The sequence below is a fragment of the Molothrus ater genome, chromosome 4 (genome assembly GCF_012460135.2).
Source record: "Molothrus ater isolate BHLD 08-10-18 breed brown headed cowbird chromosome 4, BPBGC_Mater_1.1, whole genome shotgun sequence".
NCBI classification, from domain to species: Eukaryota; Metazoa; Chordata; class Aves; order Passeriformes; family Icteridae; genus Molothrus; species Molothrus ater.
Window position 1 is genome coordinate 50,289,008 of NC_050481.2, and position 22,952 is coordinate 50,311,959.

The window sequence follows — 22,952 nt, forward strand, 5'->3', positions numbered from 1 at the left end:
GTTTGGAAGCTGCTGTTTCTATGCAATCATGTATACTACAGTTTATTTAGGTGGGTGTTAGGATATAATTGGAGAGTTTAATGGTCTCATCCCATTATCCACAATGTTCTGATGGTCCATGACCTCATTTCAGTTACCTGGCAATTGCTAGAGCAGAGTGATGTTGGCTTCTACTTGGAAGTTGATCAGAAATACTAATACCACGGTGAATGTGTATCTTACATACTGCAAAAATGTACTGGGGAGGGAAGCAATTCAGCTTAATTACTTTTGATTAGTTTTGTACTTATAGACAGGAAACTGTTTTACTGGTGATTATTTTTATTTACAATTAATTAGATATACATATGGCATCCAGATGCCTTCATCATCAGAATCCTATAAATCCCCAAACTTCTTAATACTTATGCTGGTGGTTAACAACTGTTAATTTAATATCATTTTAATGTTGCTATTCACAGTGATTGTTAATCAAGGACATAAGATTTGCTTATTGGTGGTGTGTGAAAATAAAACCCATGGCCACTGGAATTTTTAAAAGGATTAGCAAGGAGAAAAACTTTATTTACAGAAACTTTGTGGGTGAATCAGTTACATATTTAAGGACACATTGTACAAAATAAAAATTCCTCATATAATAAAGCTTCTTTTAGAATTAATTCCAGTTATCCTGTATGAATTGTTGTATATAGCAAAATTATTAAATAAATCCTTCTGCAACTCAATACTTGACTATCATAACAATACTTTTACACAACATGCAGTGGACTAAGTTCATAGTACTTAGATTAAATGTATTTACTTCCTTCCAGCCAAACTGTTCCAATGCATCCCTGAATTTTAATTTATTCAGTAAATTTTATGAAACTGGGACTTGTAAAAAACTAATAACCTTCAAGTGAAGTCCACTGGTCTACTCTTAAAGCATTACTGTTTTAGGGTTTTCTTTTGGCAGAGTTTTGAGTACTGTGCTAATTCTTCTCAGTCTTTCCCTTTAGTCCCATAGGCCTGATCCCCTATAGAATCAATATTTATAACTGTCACAAGAATTGTGTTTCCATCTGTTACAAAAAACAGGCTAATTTTAAATGTTTTTGGTAACATAGGGATGTGTCTTTCTCTAGAAACAAGAATTCCCTTACACCCAAGTTCAGTCTGGGCTGCAAGCACTCTTTATTACAGTCATGGCAATTCCCATTTCTGGATAAAATACTAGTGCACCTGCTCCCAGTTCAAGGCTGCTTTTTTACAAATTACATTTCTCTGTATTACAATTTCTGTCTTGGGACTAACAATGTCTAAGTAGGCGTCATTATCTTACACAACACTCTAGTGGAAGAATTAGACTGGCTCTGAAGAAACTGTAGCTTAACACCCATTCTGACTTGCAATACTAACTTCTCTCTTTGCTATACTCTTGCTGCCTTTGTTTTGATTCTTTATTTCAGTCCTAGATCCTCTTTCTCTGATGCAAGACAAGGTTAGTAAAGACTTTAGCAATAACAAGTTTTCTCTTGTAATTTTGTAGTTTGTTGTGATTGCTCAAGCAGCTTGATAAAAACCACTGTGGGTTTGGCTATTTTTTTTGTTTTGCCCCACCCCCCCCAAAGTTGTGAACTTCTGTCTGGAATAGAGAAAGGAATGGAGCAAGTAAATTTCTTGACCTTAGGAAGACAAAATGATAAAGATTAGGTCATCATCCTATGTCTGTACTGTTTCTGAGGATGCTCTAAAGCCATCCTAAGGATGTTTCAGTATACATGAGCACATTTCAGGTCTCACTTCCGGACTTCTAACATTAGCAAAATCCAAATCCAGGCTTGGCATATAAAGGCACATGTAAAATATGCTTCTCTAGCCTGTGGAGATGTTAAGATAAATATATTAAAAAATTCAGGCCTGTAATCCTCCGTCTTCAGGCCTTCCTCATGAATTCAGTAAAGCATCCCTTATCATATTTTGCACCAAAAGAAATGTGAGCCCTCCCAGTAAAAATGAAAGTGAAGGAATTACGAAATGGCTTTGGTGTGATGGTCCCCTTTAAAAATCACCTAGTTCAACTTCCCTACATGAAGCAGGGACACCTTCCACTAGATCAGATTGCTCAAAGCTGCATCCAACCTGGCCTTGAACACCTTCAGGCATCCAACAGTTTTGCTGGGCAACTTGTTCCCATGTCTCACCCCCCCTCAGCATAAAAAAATCTTTCCTTGTATCCTATTAAATCTATCCTCTTTCACTTTAAAACTGTTTCCCCATGTCCTGTCACTACAGTCCCTGGTAGAAAGTGTGTTTCATACAAGCCCCCTTTATATATTGAAAGATCTCACAGCCTCTTCTACAGGCTGAGCAACCCCAGCCCTCTCAGCCTTTTTTCCCAGCACAGGTATTCTAACACTGTTTCCATGACCTTCCTCTGGACCTGCTCTAACAGCTTCACACCATTCCTGTGCGGGGATGCAGTACTCCAAGAGGGCTTTCACAAGAGCAGAGTGGAGGGAGAGAATCACCTCCCAAGGCTGCAGGCTTGTGCAGACCCACAAAGCTTCTCCAGCCCTGGGTGTAGCTCATCAAAGGCCAAACTGAAGGCACTGCCCCAGCCTGCCCCCTGAGGAACCAACCATTCCTCTGTCTGTGCCTTCAAGCAAGGAGGAAGCCAGAAGCAGATCCTTTGTGGTGGGATAGTGCTTTTTATCCTGCCAATGTCCCCCCCCTTACACAATTGGTTCAGGCACAAAAACTCCCCTCCAGAAAAGTACTGGGAGGCTTGAAGGTATTCATTCCTTCTGATGGGGCATAATTCACTCAACTAGGCTGACTTGAGAGGCCACAGTCATGTCTTAGAGGGTGTCATAAACCACCAAAGATCCCTGAAGCACCCCCAGACTAATTTCTAAGGCCTCTCACCACAAGACTGCACATGATCTGCAGAGGTACATCAGACTGTGTAAAACTTCCCTTCCTTCCACTTCCCCCAGGGCTGCCTCCCTGTATCCAGCTGCACAACTGCTGCAATCTTCAAGCTGCACTGAAAATAACAAGCACAGAGGACTTGAATTCTGGAAGGATAATCAAGCTTAGAAGTTTTGCATTTGTAAGAAGTATATAGCTATGGTTGTGACTATTACTGCTACACTGATATCCAAAGCAAATACTGAAAATGCAGAAAAGCCCCATATTAAAGTCAACTGGCAACCTCCAAAAAACCCTCTCAGGCTTCGCAAGCACAGACAAGAGCATGCAATGAAATTGAAACTTCTGCTCTAAATTAGACATGCACCAAGTCATGGCAGCACAGTGTGAGAGGCTCCAAAACTAGGCTATGTGTTGAACTAATTATGCTTAGTTCAGTGAGGCAAAGAAGGTGCTGTATGTTGATATACTATCTTAATGGGTTCATGGCATTCAAAGACAGTTTAGTGCAATTTGTATCCCTTGCCTGGAATATTGTATATAGTCCCATAGCAAATAGATATTGAACAAATTTGCTGTGAGTTTCTTGTTTCTTTGGGCCAAAATCCTTAAGAAAGATACTTCTGAATCATCTGCCCTAAGTTTGTCAAAGCCTCATCACAGGCTTTAAATACGTCCTGTTAACAAAAGAACTTCCTTTGCAAATCTAAACCTAGACAAAGTTGCATAGTGTTATCAGATTATATGCACACAAAACAAGTAAGTCACCACAAAACAGGCTGTTTCAGATATCAGAATATCACTTATATTTAATTAAAACAAGTTTTGATTGAAATACATTTGCAGTCAACTTTTAGTTCATAAAGCTTTTAGTTCAACTGATTGGGTTTTTTTGGTCCATTAAGAGTAAAGATACAACTTGCCTTCCAAAATAAGATACTAGAACCAAGAGTACCCAAAATAACTCTTAAAGGCAGAAGTCTATAATCAGAGTTCTCAGATGTTTGGTCCTAAAAAACCTTAACTTCTTAAATAATGCACCTCTAATTCTGCAAAAGCCAATCAAGGTAGTAATTTTGCTGTTTTACTCAGTCTTTCGCTGAAGTTTGTTTTTTTCTGGTTGAAAGAAGTGCTTTTCAAGAGCATTGACCAATTCATCTAGCTCCTTCTTCAGCTGTTCAACATCACTGGAAAACAAAAATCACACAAACACAGAAAACAGTGAAACAATGAAAAAGCTAAAATGTATAGTTTTAGTGTGAGGAATTTTTAAATCTGTGGCATTGCTTTAGACAAACATTTTATATTAATGCTAGAAGTCTATATATTTGATTTCTTATGGCAATGCACTGATGTTCACTTTCAACTGATATGCATGAAGGCTATGAAGAAACATAACTCCACAATATAATCTAAAGTAGTATGGTGAATTTGAGTTCAGAAGATCTTCTATTACTAAATGTAAGTGACTAGAAGTGTAATTTTTATACCTGTAGCAGTATTCTTAGATGACTTTTTGTCTGTGAAAAAGTATTACATTCATTATATAAGTTAATTATCTTTATGATTGTATGATTTCCAAGGCTACTGGCTAAGGATATAATTGCTAAACATAAAAGGATCTGAAATATATTAGAACACTTTATATTTGATTAAATATTTTAAAGTAACTATGTATGTAAAAAAGGGGTGAAAATATATGCATTTATTTAAGGCAGAATGTTTTTCCTGATACTGTTTTCACGGAATGTAAAACAGAGTGCAAAGTAATTTCAGTGACAAGAATGTGTCAACAAATTTTGCAGAGTTGAAGCTTTATACAAATACATTCACTAAAATGACTTTAATAATATTATTTGACCATGGAGAGCTCTTATTTCTCTAAAACAATACCAAAAAGCCACACAGACTCTGTTACACCAAATGTACTGCTGTAAGTGACAATACCTGTTCCCAGGGGGTGCACAAAGTTCAGAATAGTATTTGATCTTTGGTTCCGTCCCACTGGTTCTCATTGTGGCCACTCCTCCATTAGCAAAAGTGAATGTTATCATTTGGCTGCTTTTACTAGTAGGAAGTATCTAAAAACATTAAGAGTATTTTTAAAAAAACTTGGAAAGAGACTATATATAAACCCATGACTTGATTCTAGATAGCATGACAAAAGCATCACCTAAAATTATAGTTTAGTTCTGTTTTCTTCAACATTGTGGTCTTGAGACCGCAAGGACAGCCTTGCCCTCAGCCTGGAATCTGGCAGAACTGCATCACTGCTAGGTAGCTCATTTCAAATGCAGACAATTTTTTACTGCTAATAGAAGTTGAGTTGTCATGGCATTTCCCAGGAGGAAAGGAAATGGAGATTGTGGAGAAACACAGAATCCAAAGCCATGTCTTAATAGACAGTTTAACTTGCGCTCACAAGAAAACAATGCAGATTGCTGTAGCAAGGCAGCAAGATCCTCCTACTGCCCTTCACAAACTGTCATCTTGGAGAGAAAAACACACCACAAAACCTAACAAAAAACCCAACACCCTCTTGGCTTCCCTTCCTCTCACCAAGGCATAACAATTGTCACCAATCTAAGTTGCTTTATGACTCAGTATATAAATATGTTTAATGTTTCTCCACAGAATGTTTTATGTATGTGTATATACATCACATATGATTTACATGCAATTTAGAAAGATACTTACAGCCTTTTGATCTGGCTGGCTGCTGTCATACCCAGTAGTTAGATCCCTTATTCCAGAAACTTTAAATCTACCACAAGATTTTGGGTATGTGTTTTTTCCATCAAAATTTCTAAGGTTGTCAAAAAGCTGTTGAATAACTTTAGGATCATGGCAGATGAAATATGAAGCTTTGGTGATATGGAAGCCGTATCTGTGAAGATGCAATATTAGTGAATCCAGGAAGCAATGTCCTAAAAGTTGCACACCAGACACATTACACAACCTTCTAAAAAGCAATACTGTACTCATGCTCACCCAACTGAAGCATCAGTTCTTGCCCTTACAATTTTAAAATGTCCAACAGCTTAATTATCCCATTTTACAAACTTCAAATAAACTTCTCTGCAGATGTCTTTTATTTTTAATTATGAAAACTGAGAAAGTTTACAGCAACACCAGAAGAAAAAAGGATACCATTAGCCTTGAAGTGCTCTAACCACCATAGGAAGGGAAGAGATTACATCTAAGAGCTTCTTTGAGTGTATTCCAGCTGACCTTTTCTAAGTAAAACAAATTCTAGACTGGTTTTTCCAATCACAGTTCATTGAAGTGTTTCTACTCTCCCATTAAAGTGTTTTTACTAAACCAAACTGTTCTGAACATTTCTCTCTACCTCACCTGTTTGCTGCCCGGTAATGTGATGCAAAGACAAATGACCCAGTAACACTGACTTTTCAAAATACCATGTTGTTGAGAAACATACAAGCCTGGACAGGTTGTTCAAGTGAGCTCTTGCTACAGATCAAGACTTGATAAATATCCTTGATGGCAGTGAAAATCTGAGGTGCAGAATCTTCATTAGTACTAGGAGGTTCACACTAGAAATCTGAATGCCTTCTTAAATAGGGTTATGTTTATACCTAAATGCTTGACATCTTGAAGGTTAACAGTAGTTAGATTAGTCTTAAGAATTCAGTAAGGGATTTAACAAAACCTATCCTGTATCTGAAAGAAGTGATAAGCCTACTAGGACCATGTCCTTTTCTTATCTGCATTTACTTTGAGACAGATTCCCCTTCTACATTTCCAAAATACAAAAGAGAGTTTCTTCTGCTTCAACTCACAAGGCCAATCTGACAAAAAAGTAAAGTAGTAAGAAGCAGAAAACTGCAACCTTATATTAGCTACAAACAAAAATCAAACACATGCAAAACAACTCCCCAAAACAAAGCAAGAACCCTCCTTCCAGCTCATTATCAAACAACAGCTTAATAGGGCAGATTTGTATCCTTCCCTCTGTCTGTAGCTTTGCCACAAAGACTGACCATGTGCATTGACATCTTACAGACTGCTTTTATGCTAAAGCAAGCTCTGAGTCCTTTTCACTGGCTATGTACACAGCAGCACTGTGGCACAGCTCAATTCTACTCAGGCAAATATTCTGAGGTCAATCAGGTGTTTACTGTACTTGTATTTTAAAAAAACAATTAAAAAAACCTCAAGCCAGTAGCTGAATATTTAATTCTTGAATATGCACTTCCAGCTAGTAGCATTTAAGGGAATTCTCACATCAGATGCTGTATTTGCCACTCTAGGTATGAATTCCTAGTTCATACTTTTATATCACACAATTTATCTATGCAGTGTAAGCAAGTCTTTGCCACTTGATTCCTTCCTAAAGAGACAATGAAACAAGCATGGCACACAAATGAGAACTCAGGATTGGCAAAACAAGGAGCACAAAGGCTGGAGTTTTCCAGTCTCTTTGCAGGTTCCACACTCCCTTGTTAGTGTGTATGAAGAGCTGGAGAGTATCAAACAGCCTGTGCTGCTCCCTCCTTCAAAACAAACAACCCAAAACCTCCACAAAACCCACTCCCTGCCTCATGAAATCCAATATTCATCTTTGCTATTGATTTCTTTGAACCCAGTAAAAAAGAGCAAAAGAAAAGTAGTGCCTCATATTAAATGCTCTCAGAGGGATACCTAGCTGTGTATAGCCAAGAGTAATGGCCAGTCACAGCACTTCTGCATAATCAGCTCAAATCTCATTAATCAGGAGCAGAAAGAGAAAAGGAGAACCAAAACTCAACAGCAATAATCTATCAAAAAAAAAAAAAAGACAGAATAATACAACAAAAATCCTAACTTTAGAGCCAACTAGAATTCATTTAATCATAAGTAGCCCTGCAAGGACAGAAGCTGGCTTCTGTGCATGGCATAAATAAGCCAGAGCTACTTAGACCCATTCAGTCATCAACATTTTTGAGTGTCTGGCTCATTTAAGCAGCAAGAAGCACTATAATCTCTACAGCTCAGCAATACAGCTGCCCAATCTTCTGTGAAAGGACCCAAGTGCAGAACTTCCCAAAACAAAAAAACCTTTCAGGCAAGCGTAGAAAAACACCCCAAAGATCTCATTACTAATAGAGAATTAGTAAGGTAGTTATTATTATATTTAAAATACCTTAACACAAAACAATGTCATAAATATATTCATGTCCACAAGGCAGGAACACTTTCTGAAGATTACTATTACAGAATTGTCTTAGTAGTACAATAATTCATATTTTATTTTTTTTATAAACTATAGGTTGCTATTGAGTCCCTATTAACCCCAGTATGTGAAATTGAGAAAATCTTTAAAATAAAAAATTAGAATTGAACTCACTCATCATAGACAGCTTTCAGCTGCTGAGACAAAGACAAATTCCTGGTTGCCAAAAAGCTGGCCATCTCTGCAGTTATAACAGCAGCACTGACACCATCTTTATCCAGAACAGCAGGACAGCACATATACCCTAAACAAGGAACATTAGATATAATTACACACATTTTTAACAGGGAATAGGAAGGGGAGGGAAGGTTAGCCAAACATCTTTGAAAGGAGAAATGCACATTACCATAGTACAGACATTTTAGAGTCAAACCAAAAGTAGAAAAAAAGTATCTTCTAATCAGGGTTAATTTTAATAAGCAAGTTATTCAATGGAATTTCAAACAGAGATTTGCATCATATCAGTGCCACACGCTCCCAGGTCCATATGGAGCTTTCTAGAAAGAGAAAAGCCACACTGCCGAAACAATGCAAGTATGGCATTATCTCAAATGTATCTTATAGTGTAAGGTAACACTGATAATTACGTGTGAAATTAGCCACATTTTCTCTGGTTTTCAGGTATTGAGATACTTAAAGAGCATTAGAGCTTTACAATTTTCTCCTCATGAATTCCTAACTTTCATTTGTGGCTTTCAACCATGGCTTTCCAGTTCACTAATTTAATTTGGGGTAGTTTTTACTTTATTTTATTCTCATTTACACTAAGCTTAAATCTGTCAGGTAAAAAAGCTCAATTTCATGTCTGAAAAAATGTCGTTTTTTTGTTGTTTTTAAAAAAAGTTTATGCAGAATTTGCAGTCCAAATCTGCACAGCCATGCTACTGTAGATATATATTCCTTTGTGCTAAGCAGAGATACAAAGGTTTTAAAAACTAGTATCAATTAGCAAAATAGATAATTATCTAACTGGAAATACACCCATTGTATTGAGGACACCATTTTAACCTTTTTTTACATTTTACTTCATTACTGGGATGCTAACAGAGCACAGGTTGCCCAGAGAAATTGTAGAATATCCTTCCCTGGAGAAATTCAAGAACCATCTGGGTCCAGTCCTGTGTAACATGCACTAGGACACCCTGCTTGGGAAGGAAGGCTGGACCAAATGACCTCCAACAGTCCCTTCCAACCTCACCCATTCTGTGACTCTGCAATTCTGTCACTTTTTGTAGTAGCTCTATTTTCACTATTTTGCAAGATATGAAAACATACCATTCTGTCTCTTACCTATAGCCTCCTCAAATGCAAAAAGAACAGCTTTCCCCTGGTCCATGAGCTGTTTGGCACGGTTGCCCATCCACTTGAAACCTGTCAGTGTTTCCTACAGCAGAGAGGAGAAATCAAAGGCATTAAAAAGAAAAGCAATGTTTTGCAATGTCTTTGTAGGAAAGATACTAAAAGAAAATGGAATAATGTGCAAAGTGTTGCTTACCTCAAAGTGAAAACCTTCCTTTAATGCAATTGCTCTCAGGATTTTGGAAGAAACAGTACTGGATAACATGTAGACATCCTTAATGGCACGAGTATCCCTACTGTTATTTTTCCAGCAAGTAAAGATCCACCAGCCTAAAAGAGCTCCTAGTTCATTTCCAGAAAACACTTTCCATTCACCACTACAGGCAAAAAAATATTAGAAAGTACATGAAATCAAAGGATAATACTGAGGGTAAAAAAAGAATCTATTGGTTCTTTTATAAATGAATATTAACAAATAAACCACTGCCTTGGAATTCCACATAACAGTAGCAAGGTATCATGTGCTCATAATGAACAAACAAAAAAATTCCTTCCCTAAAGTATTCTGAAACGCTTACCTTTTTTCTCCATCATACACATAAGCTTTTGCAGTTATCCAAAGATGAAACAGTAATATTTCCAACATATTTTAAGTAAAACAAAAATGTTCAGCATACAAATTATAAACTCAGTGATTAAGACGAGCACAGAGACACAAAAATACAGTTCTCAAGTGATCAGTATTTTTAGTTGACCTAGTGACAAATACTTTTAATTTAATCACGAATACATCAATTAGTCATTGGGAAGATTGGAAAAAATCTTTAATGGATATAAAAGATTAATACTGATGTATTGCTAGAACAGGAAAAAAAAAGAAGAAAAAAAGAAAGACAAATGTCAAAATTGCCAAAAAAAATCCCAGTCACAAAAGGGGACAGAGACACTTCCAGACTGACAAAACCAAGACCTGCAGAAACAGTACCTGTTGTGAAAGAGAAGCAGACTCAGTCTCCTGCATTTATTGATGCCAACAGGCACAAAGCAATGCACAGCGGCACCTTAGTGTAAGAGTGCTGAGAGAGTGTGCTCTGCAGGAGGTTCTGTCAAAGAAGAAGGACAGATACTGTAGAAGCCTATATTAATATTTGATTAGTGTATGAAAGCTAGGGCAGAAGTCTGAGAAGACACAGGACTGGAAGTTAGGAGACAGCTGAGACTGGCTAAACAACGAGCGTAGAGGCAGCAGAATGAGAGCCCACACTCTCACTGGCAGTGGATGCAATAAACTAACACCCCTCCTCAAGATTGTGGGAGCTCAAAGTTTTCAGACAAAAAGCATGAGTGGTTTTGCATTCTTGTTTTAGCCCATCATAACTAGCATTATCTGAAACTTTTTATACCTTTTTCTCAATGCTGTATTGCCAACTGAGGCTGGCACAGACCAAAACCATTGAAATAAGAACCTTCCAACTAACTAACACTGTCCAAGATACAGCACAGTGTCCACAAAAAAGACCATTTTTCTTCCAAAGGCAGAGAAATCTTCTTAGTTCATGCTGTGAGGCTAATGAATTTAAAAGCACCCCAAAACCCCAAAGAAAATACTGCTATTTTAAAGCTACTACTTCAGCTTTTTTGGTTATCTGTTGAGCAAAATGGATATTTGCACTGTCTCCTTTAACTGGACTTTTGAAATTTTTGAAAATCTAACTGATACAGATTCAACTATTTAATTCATCCACAACCACTGAGGACATCTAGCAGATACCCATATCATGCCTTGGGTACCAAAGACTCTTGCCATAATTTTATATCCTTCTTCTGGCTCTCATGCTCAGGGAATTCATATATGCTGGCCCAGCAGCAGATTTTTTTTTCTGCTCCTCTCTAAGCTGAAAACCTTGAAGCTTATTTTCACTGAGGATTTACAGTTTATAACTGCTCAGATTAGTTTCTGCTTTATCAAGGTAGATAAAGGAGAAACACCACTATTTGTAGATATGATACCAAGTGCTTGAACTTCAGCACTTGGTATCATATCTTCACTTCCTTTTATTAATCAGATAAAACCACAATACAGAAATGTAAACAATTGTAGAAGTGCAGGATATCAAAGGGCATGAAGTAAGGGGACAGCCATATTGAGTCAGAACTATAGGTTACATTGCACAAATCTGAACAATTTATGGTAAGTGCCTGACTGACCAAGTTTGCCTTTTGTGATCCCCTTCTTTGAGTGGGTATGCAAAGATAAATAATGCATATATAGATGGATCTTTAAGGGGAGAGTACAAATGACTACACTGAGAAGTACCAAACTGTGAAAAACTTTAAGGTGAAATGCAAATACATAACACTATGTAAAGAAGTGGGAAACTGAGCAAGAGAAGCCCAGATCATCTATGATTAGTAAAATGTTTGGTTTAACAGGATTTGAGAAAGAAGATACTCATACTAAAGAGCAAGAGATTATCAGGGAACTATACATATTCTCCTGAAGCCAAGTTACTGTTTAATAAACCTTGAAAGAAAAAATGTTTATCAGTTGTACACGAAAGAATTTAACTGAAAACCTACCTTTGAAAAAGTACAGCACAACAACAACAACAATTCACATGCTTCTGGGCATGCCTAAACTACAGCAAGTGTCAACTATTTATTCAGGCTTCTGTACAGTGTCTAATACTGATCATTATTTCATATCCTGCCTTTACTGTGGTCTGCTTCATAGAGTCTTCTCACATTTCTGTGTATTTTCAATCAAAAAAATTATTACTGTGACTATTCTTCCTCTGCAACACAAGCAGCAAGAATTCTCCAAATGAGCCTAACCTTGGGAGTAAAAAATATCAATGGTTTGCATTACTTTATTACCATACCTCTCTTGTTTCTCTGCCACTGCCAGTCGATCAGCATCAGGATCATTTGCTAAAATGATTCTTGCCCCATCTTTTTCAGCCAAAGCAAAAGACAATGTCTGGAAATGTGGCAAGCAGGACCAGATGAGTGTTAATATTCCCAAATAATATTTTCACTTTCTTTATAGGTTTTAAGTAATTTTCCCAATTTATTGAATCTCAAACACCCAAAATCATTATGTGTCTCTCAAAAACCACAAAAACTTCTAGCCTGGCAGCAGAAGAACATAGTCAGGACATTTAACTTTACCTATATCATTCCACTTCTGTAGCCCAGCTTAAAAGCTACCTAGATTTAATGGGATCCTTCAAAAATAAAGTGTAACAGAAATAGTAGCAGAAATTCTAACCGCCTGTCAGGACTTCTCCTGCCCTCTCCTGGTGTTGTGTCAGAACAAAAGAGTAGAAGCCTTCCAAAAACAAATGAGAAGATTTTTATTATTATTTTATTTTTTTAAAGTAACTATCACTTTGTCCCATGTGCAGAACCTGCCCATTCTGTTAGAGAAAAAAGTAGTTGAAAGTTACAGCTGATTACTACCTGACTGGTTCAAAGAGGGTTATGTCAATGAAAGGATACCAGCTAACTCTTCACTAAATGTAAGGCTATGAAACAGATTAAAAATTGACCCTCCACCAGTATCTACAGCTGTGACTTCTGGCAAAAAGGAAAACACTGAAAGACATCACAACTATTAAAAAAGAATTAGATCTATTTACCAGAACACCTTTGCCTTCTTCAGGATTGGGATACTTCACTGTGGGGAAGTCTGGATCAGGATCTTTCTGCTCCGGAACAGCAAAAGGAGGGCTAAGGTCGAATGCTTTGAAAGCCAACTGCACAAATTTATGTCCCACGCCATGCACAGAAGTATGAACGAATTTCAGGTTTGTTTCCTTGTTTATATTCCTGAAATAAAACAGGTTAACAGTAAACTTGAACATAGAAGACTGTTCTGCACAAAACTGACTATGTTTGGAAACGGATACAACTCAGTATTCTGTATCACTGTTAAAATTATGAATTAAAGGAGAGCAGATTTTAAAAGCAATGGCTTGAAAATTGGCTTAGCCTAATTTTTCAACAATATGAGTCACTCTTGGCATCCAATATCCTAGTATGTGCAAATCACTGGATTAAAAGAGACTGTACAGTCTACACATCCCAAGAAAGTCAAGTGAAAAACAAATACAACTGACTAAAGAGACTCTTCATCCCCAACTCTAGCATTTAAACCCCCAAAAAATGTGAACACAGTGAGTCAACAGCAGCCTGCCCAATTTGAGCACACTCATTTTTAGGAAATAAAAAACATTGGGTATACCTAAAATCATGCAAACTCCTAGGGAGACATTTAATTTCAATTCTGAAAAAGCAGTGTAATGGCCCCAGCTTTTTAGTAACTCCTGACTGTTTTTAGAGTACAAGAGTAATAACATGGTTACTGGTGCTTAAAATTTCTACATAAATAAGCAGATCTAAAAGGTTGATACTCCTGTACTACATAAATTAACCCTAACTGTTCACCAAGAGAAACATCCACTTCATTTTGCTAAGTAAAGATTTTTACTGAGCAAGTGATAAGAGTAGGCTGTTTTAAGGCACCCAAGACTACCAGGAGCACAAGCAAGGCTGGAATGACTGAGAAGGACCTTCTTGTCCAGAACTGCTTAACAACCTGGTTCACTGTGTCTCTGAGAATCTTGTTTTAAGGCTGGTGGGCTGTCCATGTCATGTCCACATCCAGCAGCCCCAGTCTTGCTGTGACACTTGGCTGATGCATGGCCATGAAAATACAGGGAGATATCATCAGAAATTTGCTCACTTTGCTGGGTTAGACTTCTCTCAGGACAGCTTTATGAACGGGCTTATGACACCACCACACAGCTGCCAGTGCAACACCGAAAGATGACAAAAAGACAAAAAGGCACAGGAGAACTGGGACATAGCAGGATTGTGGCCACCCTCACTTCCATCGATTTAAACTGCCCTGCTAACATACTAGATGGAATATCCTGTATTCTTAAAGGAATTAACAGGAGTCACCTGTAAAAGCACTGTTTCTGTATGTCTTTGAAGTACTCCTTATTGACCATGGCATATGGATCATGAAGCAGCGGGCTGCTGTCAATCAGTTTGTCATCCCAAGCCTGAGGCCACGGTTCTTGGTTCTCCTCAATAGCCTGAGAAATTCCTTTGTCATGAGGGGAAATGATCTGAGCACCATTTTCCCAATAAACCTAAATAAAAAATAGATAGGTGAGTATTTGATCATTAAGCTTGTAACATTTTTTGGGGTTTTTTTTGTGTTTGTTTGTTTGTTTGTTTTGGTTTTTTGTGGTTTTTTGTGGTTGGTTTTTTTTTTTTTTTTTTTTTTTGTTGGTTAAGGTACAGTACATCCATTTAAGTATTACAGTAAACTAGGCTTAGGTATACCCAAAGTATTCTGTTAATATTCTCAGTGTTTCTTCTCACATCCCATTCTTATTCTATTTAAAAAAAACCAAACAGTTTAATCTTATCAAAAGATATCAAGATCCATAATGAAACACAAAACAATGCCCAATGATTTACTGAGAAAACTCCCATTTTTGTATTTTGGAAACAGTCTATATATGACTACCCAGCTACTGTGACTGGTGCACAGGCAATTCAGCTGTGTTTTTTTCAGTACATAGCAGATTACAATGGCATCCTGCTTTCTAGAGCAAAGATTTTAATTAAATTATTAGTTTAACATGACACTAGCTTTAAATACATAGAAGAGATGGAGAGACTAGTAATTAATTAAGTCTATACCATGATAGGAACTATATATAATTGCATTAGTTTCTCTACGTGGAAAAAAAGAGCCAGAAAATAGATCACATTAGAATACCTTGTAACCATTGTCTTGTTTTGGATTATGGGAAGCCGTAACCATAATTCCAGCACAAAGCTTCAGGTGAGTTACTGTGTATGGCTGTAACAAGAGAAAGTTACTTGAAGTAGAATGTGCAACACATTATATTTCTTCTCATGCATAGATAATACTTCATAGTATGAAAATAAAGTCAAGATGTGATTTCCTACACACCAACTCCCCAAAGCAGAAGCTAAATAGTACTTGTTCCACCAGACTCCATGTGGCACAACTTTAGCCCTTGTTTTTTCTTGTGCATTTTCCCATTTATATGTTATTAATGTTTAGCCCTTGTTTTTTCTTGTGCATTTTCCCATTAAATGTTGTTAATGTTGTTCCAGATGCTTTGTGAATCTCTAGTGCCTTTCCAGAAGGAAGCCAGATGCATGTGTTCCCTACTGTGGAATGACTTGAGGTACCCAAGGCCATAGAGGGTGCCAGGTCTGTAGGGGTAATGACACAAGTCAGCATGGGGCAGAGAACTGCAGCTCAAGCAGTCTCATCCTGTCTTTTGGGAGCAGCCTGGGGAGCAGCTACTCCATCAGGGTTCAGAAGAGAATTGTTTTGGAGAGAGCTCTTATAAACTAGCTCAAAACAGATGGAGTGAATTAAAAATGAAGCATTATTCATGAACATAGGTCCAATTTCTGTTTACTCCTGGCCCTTTATTTAATAGTGAAATGCACTCAACTGCAGCTCTTGCAACACCACTTTAAACTGCAGTATGAAGAATTTGACCCTAAATCTTCAAAAAATTGTATCAGTACAAGAATGCTATGTAGAAAGTCTTTATACCACTGTGTTCTGTTTGCAATCCTCACTGGAGCAACTGATTTAGGGAGAAATTATTGCTTTTAGGACAAGGGCCAAGAGCAGGGCTTTTCTGTGTTGCTCTGGAGACACCTGGTGTCCTGATGGGGGCATCGTGGACACAATTCAACAACCCTTCTGACAAAATATCACTGCACTCCAAGAACTTGCTATTGCGTGTTTCAGACATCAGACTCCGCTCACACTCCACATTCATTCTCCCTTCTTTTCCTGTGGATGTTGTAAACTATACATAGGTAAATAAGTACAAGACTCTCTGCAGGAAGAGCTTAAAAAGTAAGAACTGGTTTGTGTAGTTATCCTAATTTAAGTAATGCAAGGTATCTGACAGAATTTGTGTACATTTAAAGCAGATAATGTAATAAAAAGGTATAATAAAAAACCTACCACAAAGGGAGTTGGTATTATATCAGAGAATAGATAAACTGGAACTCCCTGACTGATGAAGGTATTGGCAGCAAGTCTTGCAAACCTAAACAGGAAGAAAAGATATCTAGGGAATATATTCATTTTCTTGCCTATTAGTTTCCTAGAATTCACAGCTTTCCCTCCCGCCCTAATGCAATTACAAAATCCCAACAAAAACACCATCACTTATCAATATATCTCAATTATTGTACAGACCCAATTTAAATGTGTTCCCTCACTATTCCCAAAAGACAAAGCACAACACTAAGAACTGCTTTGGTATTACCAGTATGTAAGAATACTGTAAATCCCACACATTAATTCACTTTATAGAACAAAAATACAATTGAAGTAGATATAAATCCATCATGAATCACACAAAGTATCTACAAAACACAAAACCTAAGAAGTACCTTTTGCTACTACCTCCACTGGAAAGATGAGCACGAGCATCAAACCCAATCACAACTCCTCTCTTTTTGAGGTCACTGAAGTTCTTCTCAAGGTATCTGCAAAATCCCTTAAGACAACAACAAATCCACCTCATTAACCCAATCTTGATGTTTAATTTATCATCACATTAAGATAATTGCTAAGATGCTAATGTCTTAGGAAGCTGAGCACACATAGCATCTCACTGAACTGCTCTGGGATTCAGCTTGTCCAAGACCAATAAACACCAAGAAAACCTTCAAATCAATATTGCAAACTTTGACAGCATTTAAGTACTTTTTAAAATATCAGCATCGACTCCAAAAAGGAACAGGTAACACAGTCTTAATTTCAGGTTTTGAGAAATGATTCAGCTGTCATAGGTCTCCCATGAGGAAGAGAACAGCTGGCCAGCATTTCAGGTTTTTAACCAAATCTCACCCTAATAATGACATCTCTTTAGCACATGACACATCACCACTCCAGGCTGCAGTTATTCAAGGTTGTGGGTTTTTTCCCCAAGTAGATCTACCTTAGGATCCATGTATGTATACATACCTTCACTGCCTCTATGTAAAACCATGTCTAGCACACACAAAGCTTAACCAAATGTTGGAGACCTTTGGGTTTTTTTGTAGTTGTTACAGGAGCACTAACTGTTGCACTTGAGCTTAACTGCAGCTGTGTGTAAATTAAATTGCAAATCAAATATGGAAAGTAACTTCTTTTAATGGTTTAACAGCTTCTCTCTGCTTGTTTTCAGAGATCAGCACTCAGCTAACAATTATAATTTAAATTACTTCTGAAAACTGGAAGAATAGGAGAGAACTTGTACTTCCATAGAATACTCATTTGCTTGCCATAAATCAGGCTCTTGCATTCATATACGCAACCAGTTAAGCGAGATAAAGTGCTGGACACAATACCTGGGTTGTCTGGATAATAGTCAAGTCATTCATGTGGGAAATCCCTGCTCCCATGGCAGCTCTGAGCCCTGCTGTGCCAAACTCCATCCGCGAGCCAAAGTATTTCTGCAGTTCTCCGGCATTTCCTTCCGCAAGCAATTGTTTCACGATTGCGTAAGTTTTTGGATTCTGTTAACACAAAATTCAGACATTCTAAATGAGGTTTTGTTCGTTTTAATAGAACTGTCTTTCTGTCCCAATCTCTGGGTTTCAGTATCAAAACATGGCACACAACTTCAATAACAGCATAGGTCTGTCTTCTTAATTTTAAATGCTGTCTTCTTAATTTTAAATCAGTACAACCTCAAGTATTACTTACTGTAGATTCATCTCCTTAAGTGAACATGCTACCTGGACAGCAGTGTGTATATCTCCCACAATCTGGGATGTTAAAAGATTTCCAAGATGTCTATTTTAATGTTTTCTATTTTTAAAAACAAAACAAACAAAAGGCAGCACTTCACAATTCAGAGAATTTTTCCTCATCACAAGAGCTACACTAAACATTTAAGAAAGTAAGGCAAACTAATTATTAAGAAATATTTGTTATTTCTATAGCACTACATGTAGAGTTTAAAACAAATTAAATCATAACCTTGTCCCAAGACTGGCTAGCACCAGAGGTAGCAGCAAAACTAAGCAGACTGGGCAGAAGAAAATTTCCAACATGTTTGCAGGTAATGCTTGTAAAGATAAACATAACCCCAGGATCAAAGCCTAGAAACAACAGACAAATTCTTAAATAAAATTACTCAAGAGTGGGAACAAAAAGGCTATCTCAGACTATTTGAGAACAGTGAGGAGTTTCTAACTTTCACTGCTTTTCTTGGTATATTGCTTCCACAGATTATCTATTGTTAATTACTCTTTTTGTTTCCAGACAGGGAATTGGCAAAGTCCTGTATGCCTCAACTTCTCAAAGTTATGAGACTTGTGAGGTTCATTATTTGATTTCTTGAGAACTTAGGAGCCAAGAGGACAGATGGCAGGTAGCAGCCTCCTGACAACATGCTTATCTGAGAGGCGGCAGGCTACTCACTGCATGAGTACACACACTTTATCCTGGAGTACAAACATTCTCATTTCCAAAGGGACACAAACTTTGATTTCTAGGCAATTAAATGAACTCATAAAAGTCATAGACTTTACTGTTTTCTGGCTGACCTAGGCATGCTTACAGCAAGGGAAAGCATATCATTCTAGGCAAAAAAAGAGAGAAAAAAAAGCCAACCATATATCTTATGCAGCTTCAGAAAATGCTACAAGCACACAGAGTAGTAGGCGTGTGAGTAAGTTTGCATACAAAGATATAAAATTCTGCACATCAAAGGAAGACCAGAGTTGGGATGTCCTAACCACTGACCTGTGTGCCCACTGCCACAGGACAAACAACACAATTTAAATACATACTAAAAAAGCAAAAAACCCTTTAGTGCTAATGAGCAAACTGCATAATGGAGAATAAACGAAAGAATTAAAAAAAAAATCCAGCTTCTTGAGTGCAATAAACAATTAGGTACCCCAGAATTACTGATTTCCAGCGCAAAAATTACCAATTTACCAGTCCAAGATTGTTGTAACTGACACTTCCTTGCAGGCAGCTTGACACAATTACCTATTATTATTGAGTAATTATATTGTGTAAGAATAAATATAATTCTATGTTGTTATAGAATATATAGGGCAGCATAACTGAGTTCAGGCTGTTTACAAGTTGACGTCAAGTTTCTGCCTTAACATCAGGCCTATGTCTCAAAGGTAAAGCCTGGATGACACCATTTGCATCCAGTTTTGTACACTGCCTGATCACCTTTTAATTTCTCTGTTTGAGCTTTGTGCACATGAGTCATCTCTTAATACTAAAAGGAGCATGTTTTTAGATAGATACTACACACATTTCTACAGCTGTTTGACAGACTAGAAGCTGCAATGCCAATGCAGAATGATATCAGGAGCATCCTGCAGCTCTCACAGCCAAGGAGTTTTTTGTTTGTTCTTGTAAGTGGAATTTCCCAGGTTTGGTATCTACTGTGAAACTAGAGGGATCCTCCAGTTTTTTAAGTCTGGTTAAATGTCCATGTCCGGGTGGTTGCTCAAGTCTTAAGAGTTTCAGTCCATATAATTTTCTAAAGAAAACTTGGTTGCATTAATTTAATTGTTCCCCACTGCCTGCCTCCACCCCACAGCAAATAATGGTAAAAGCCAGGCCAAGTCTGTTCAATATGGCAGAAGGATTTTCCCAGAACTACTGTTATCATTGTTAATGGCTATTTTCTCCCAAGAATTTGCCTATTTTTTCTTTTGTGGAGAACATTATGATAACACTATACACAGCTAAGTAAAAAACTAATCTTGGTTTTGCCTTTTTCTTCTGCTTAAACAAACTCTCCACACCATCTCTATCAAAGAAGGACCAAATTGTATCAGAAGGACGAAGTGCTGGCTTGTTCCTTTCTAATTGATTCTCTCAGGTTATGCTTTTTCTGCTCTCAAATTAAACAGATATGAGTATGGGAGTACCATTTTCTGTGAATACAGTGGCAGATGATTTAATACCAAGATAATAACCACTAGTGCAATTAGCTTGAACATCACCAGGCAACACTCGAGTTATTCACTTTAATCTACACTACAGGAAGGCCCAAAGAGTTATCGTCAGTAGAGGAGTCCCCACAAGGTATTACAGGAGAGGAAAAACTTCTGACTAAACAGATTTTATTTTTACTAAAACCAAAAGCTACCTTCCATTCAAAATTCCATGACTTATAATAGAAAGAATGAAAAATATGCTATTACTGTAATGAGCAGAGTGATGAAAACAGCCTGGTAACAAGCACAGTAATTGCCATGTAGGTAGAAACTTCCAGTTAGGTCAGCAGAACTGCCATCAGCCACAAGGGCTTGCTCTTGCAGACAATTATTTTGTAAGAAACATGGCGCTTATCATCATTAAATATTAACCCATCTCTGCATGTCAAAAAGGAACTTTTTTTTTATATCAGAGTAAATGGCCAAGGGTTACATCTGATTTTTCTGTTGCTCAATAGAAACATGCAACAGCTTCCTGAGAAATTAAAATACCTCATCATTTTTGAGTAATCAGCAATGGGTATTGCACACTAGTCAATTATTACTGAATCAAAGATGCAAGTGCTAGCAGAGGGCTAAACTTTCAAAAGTAAAGATGCTATAAGGGATACTGCATTAGATTTCCAGAGAGCTTAGCAAAATAATCAGAATAACCAGTTGAAAAGCAAGTTATTACACTGAAGACAGGAATATAACTAATACCGGTCAGGGAAGCTATGTAAGTAAGAGCTTCTAAAACCAAACTATTTTCTCAAATTTAATTAAACTGAGGAAAAAAGGCACAAAAGCTTATTGTCATTTGATGTGATGCATTAGCATTTCTGAAAAGAAGACTAGTTTGGCACTGCTCTATCACTAATAAAACCAGAACTGGGTAACTGGTCGGTTAATCCGTTTACTGGTTTTAATGAAGAATCACAACAAGCTCGAGGTACTTCTAATGGCATCCTTTAGAACCTGGAAAAAATACTAAAAAAGAGAATTAATGTATGTTTCCACTGATATTTCTGAAATAAGCAGAAGATGCCTTACCAAACAGGTATGTGTGCTGCACAAAACTCAGAGAGTATTGTTGAGTGCTAAGCCTGGGGGAGTCAATTAATGACTGAAGAGGGGCAATGGCCAGTGAGTTCCAATATAGCCAAATGAACAAATTATATGAAAAGGGACATGACATGAAAATTGCAAACCAAATGTGCCAACAGAGGCCTGCATCTCAGTGGGACCTGCAATAGAAAGCAACTACATGACCACTTCCAGGACACCACTATGGCAAGGTATTTCTTTAAGTATGTGGAAAACAGAAACACAAGAAGATTTTACTCCTGCATATAGTGCTGTCAAAACCAAGCCCAAAGATAAGTCTCAACAGGAAGGGAAATAACACCTGAAAAGTACAGGACTGACAGCCTCTGCATATCCAACTGTTTTTGAAGTGAACCACCATGTCTTTTGGGACCGATATTGTAGCAAACAAGAATTTGAAGGTACTAGGAGGTTTTTAACACTGAAGGACAGGTAACACGGCAATGTATGCTGGTCTTTAATAATTTAAGTCTACCAGCTGCCCTGCGACTGAAGCGGTTCGGAACAATACAGGCCCTTTTGAAAAAGGCGCTCAGTACAGCTAAAAGCCAGATCGAGAGGCCAGCCGGGATGTTTCCCAACGAGAGCAGCGGCTGCCGCGGCAGGTGACGGAGCCGCAGCACCGGGCGGGGGCCCCGCAGCCCCACCTGCGCCGGCCCCGCCGCGGGACGGGAGGGGATGCACGGAGGGGCGGAGGGAGAGCGCCCCTTTGTCAGAGAGCTCTGAAAGCAGAGCCAAAGGAGCAAAAAGGTGCCTTTACCGCACCCCAATCCGGCACAATGCAACAGCCGGGCGTCACGCCGCGCCCCCTGACCCTTCTGCAGCCCGCACCCCCATCGCCCCCCGCCCAGCCGCCCCTCACCTTGTCCCAGAGCAGCCACTGCTCGGCCGCGCGGCGCAGCGCGCCATCCCCCGCCGAGCCCCGCGCTGCCATCCCGCTCCAGCCGAGCCGCCAGCACCGCTCCGCTCCTTCCTTCCCTCTTCCGGAGCGCGCCCGCCCCGCTCCGCTCCGCTCCGCCCGCCGGGCCGAGCCGGGCCGGGCCGGGCCGCCCCACCTCCGCCCCACCTCCGCCCCGCCCGCCTGCCCGGGCCGGGGTCAGGGCCGGGGCCGGGGCCACGGCCGGGCAGAGCGGCCCTGCCTCCGTCCTGCTCGGCGAGGCCGGGTCGGGGCTCTCGCTTAGAGCGGGGGATTAATAATTTCTTTTCCTGGGGCGCTGAATGTTGTCAGGTGGGGCTGCGGCTGCCGGCCCGGCGGAGCCCCGAGGGGAGCCCCGGGCCCCGGCCCTCGCACTGCGCCGAACGGAGGAGGAGGAGCAGCGTTCCCAAACAACAGCGGGAAATCAGCGGTGGGCGCAGCCGCCTCCTCCGCAGC

General features: G+C 38.8%; 1 protein-coding gene across 1 annotated transcript; it reads right to left on the bottom strand.

The window, feature by feature from the left end:
* Positions 1-526: 526 nt before the first annotated feature.
* PGM2 (phosphoglucomutase 2) lies at positions 527-22,560 on the bottom strand. Its single transcript, XM_036382464.2, has 14 exons — positions 22,443-22,560; positions 17,867-18,034; positions 16,922-17,028; positions 16,488-16,572; positions 15,246-15,329; positions 14,414-14,607; positions 13,087-13,276; positions 12,328-12,425; positions 9,642-9,822; positions 9,437-9,530; positions 8,261-8,390; positions 5,611-5,800; positions 4,861-4,994; positions 527-4,100 (listed from the first exon to the last, which is right to left on the bottom strand). Exons 1-14 carry the CDS (start codon positions 22,512-22,514, stop codon positions 3,998-4,000), a joined length of 1,830 nt encoding a protein of 609 aa, XP_036238357.1. The 5' UTR covers positions 22,515-22,560; the 3' UTR covers positions 527-3,997.
* Between the last annotated feature and the right edge of the window lie 392 nt (positions 22,561-22,952).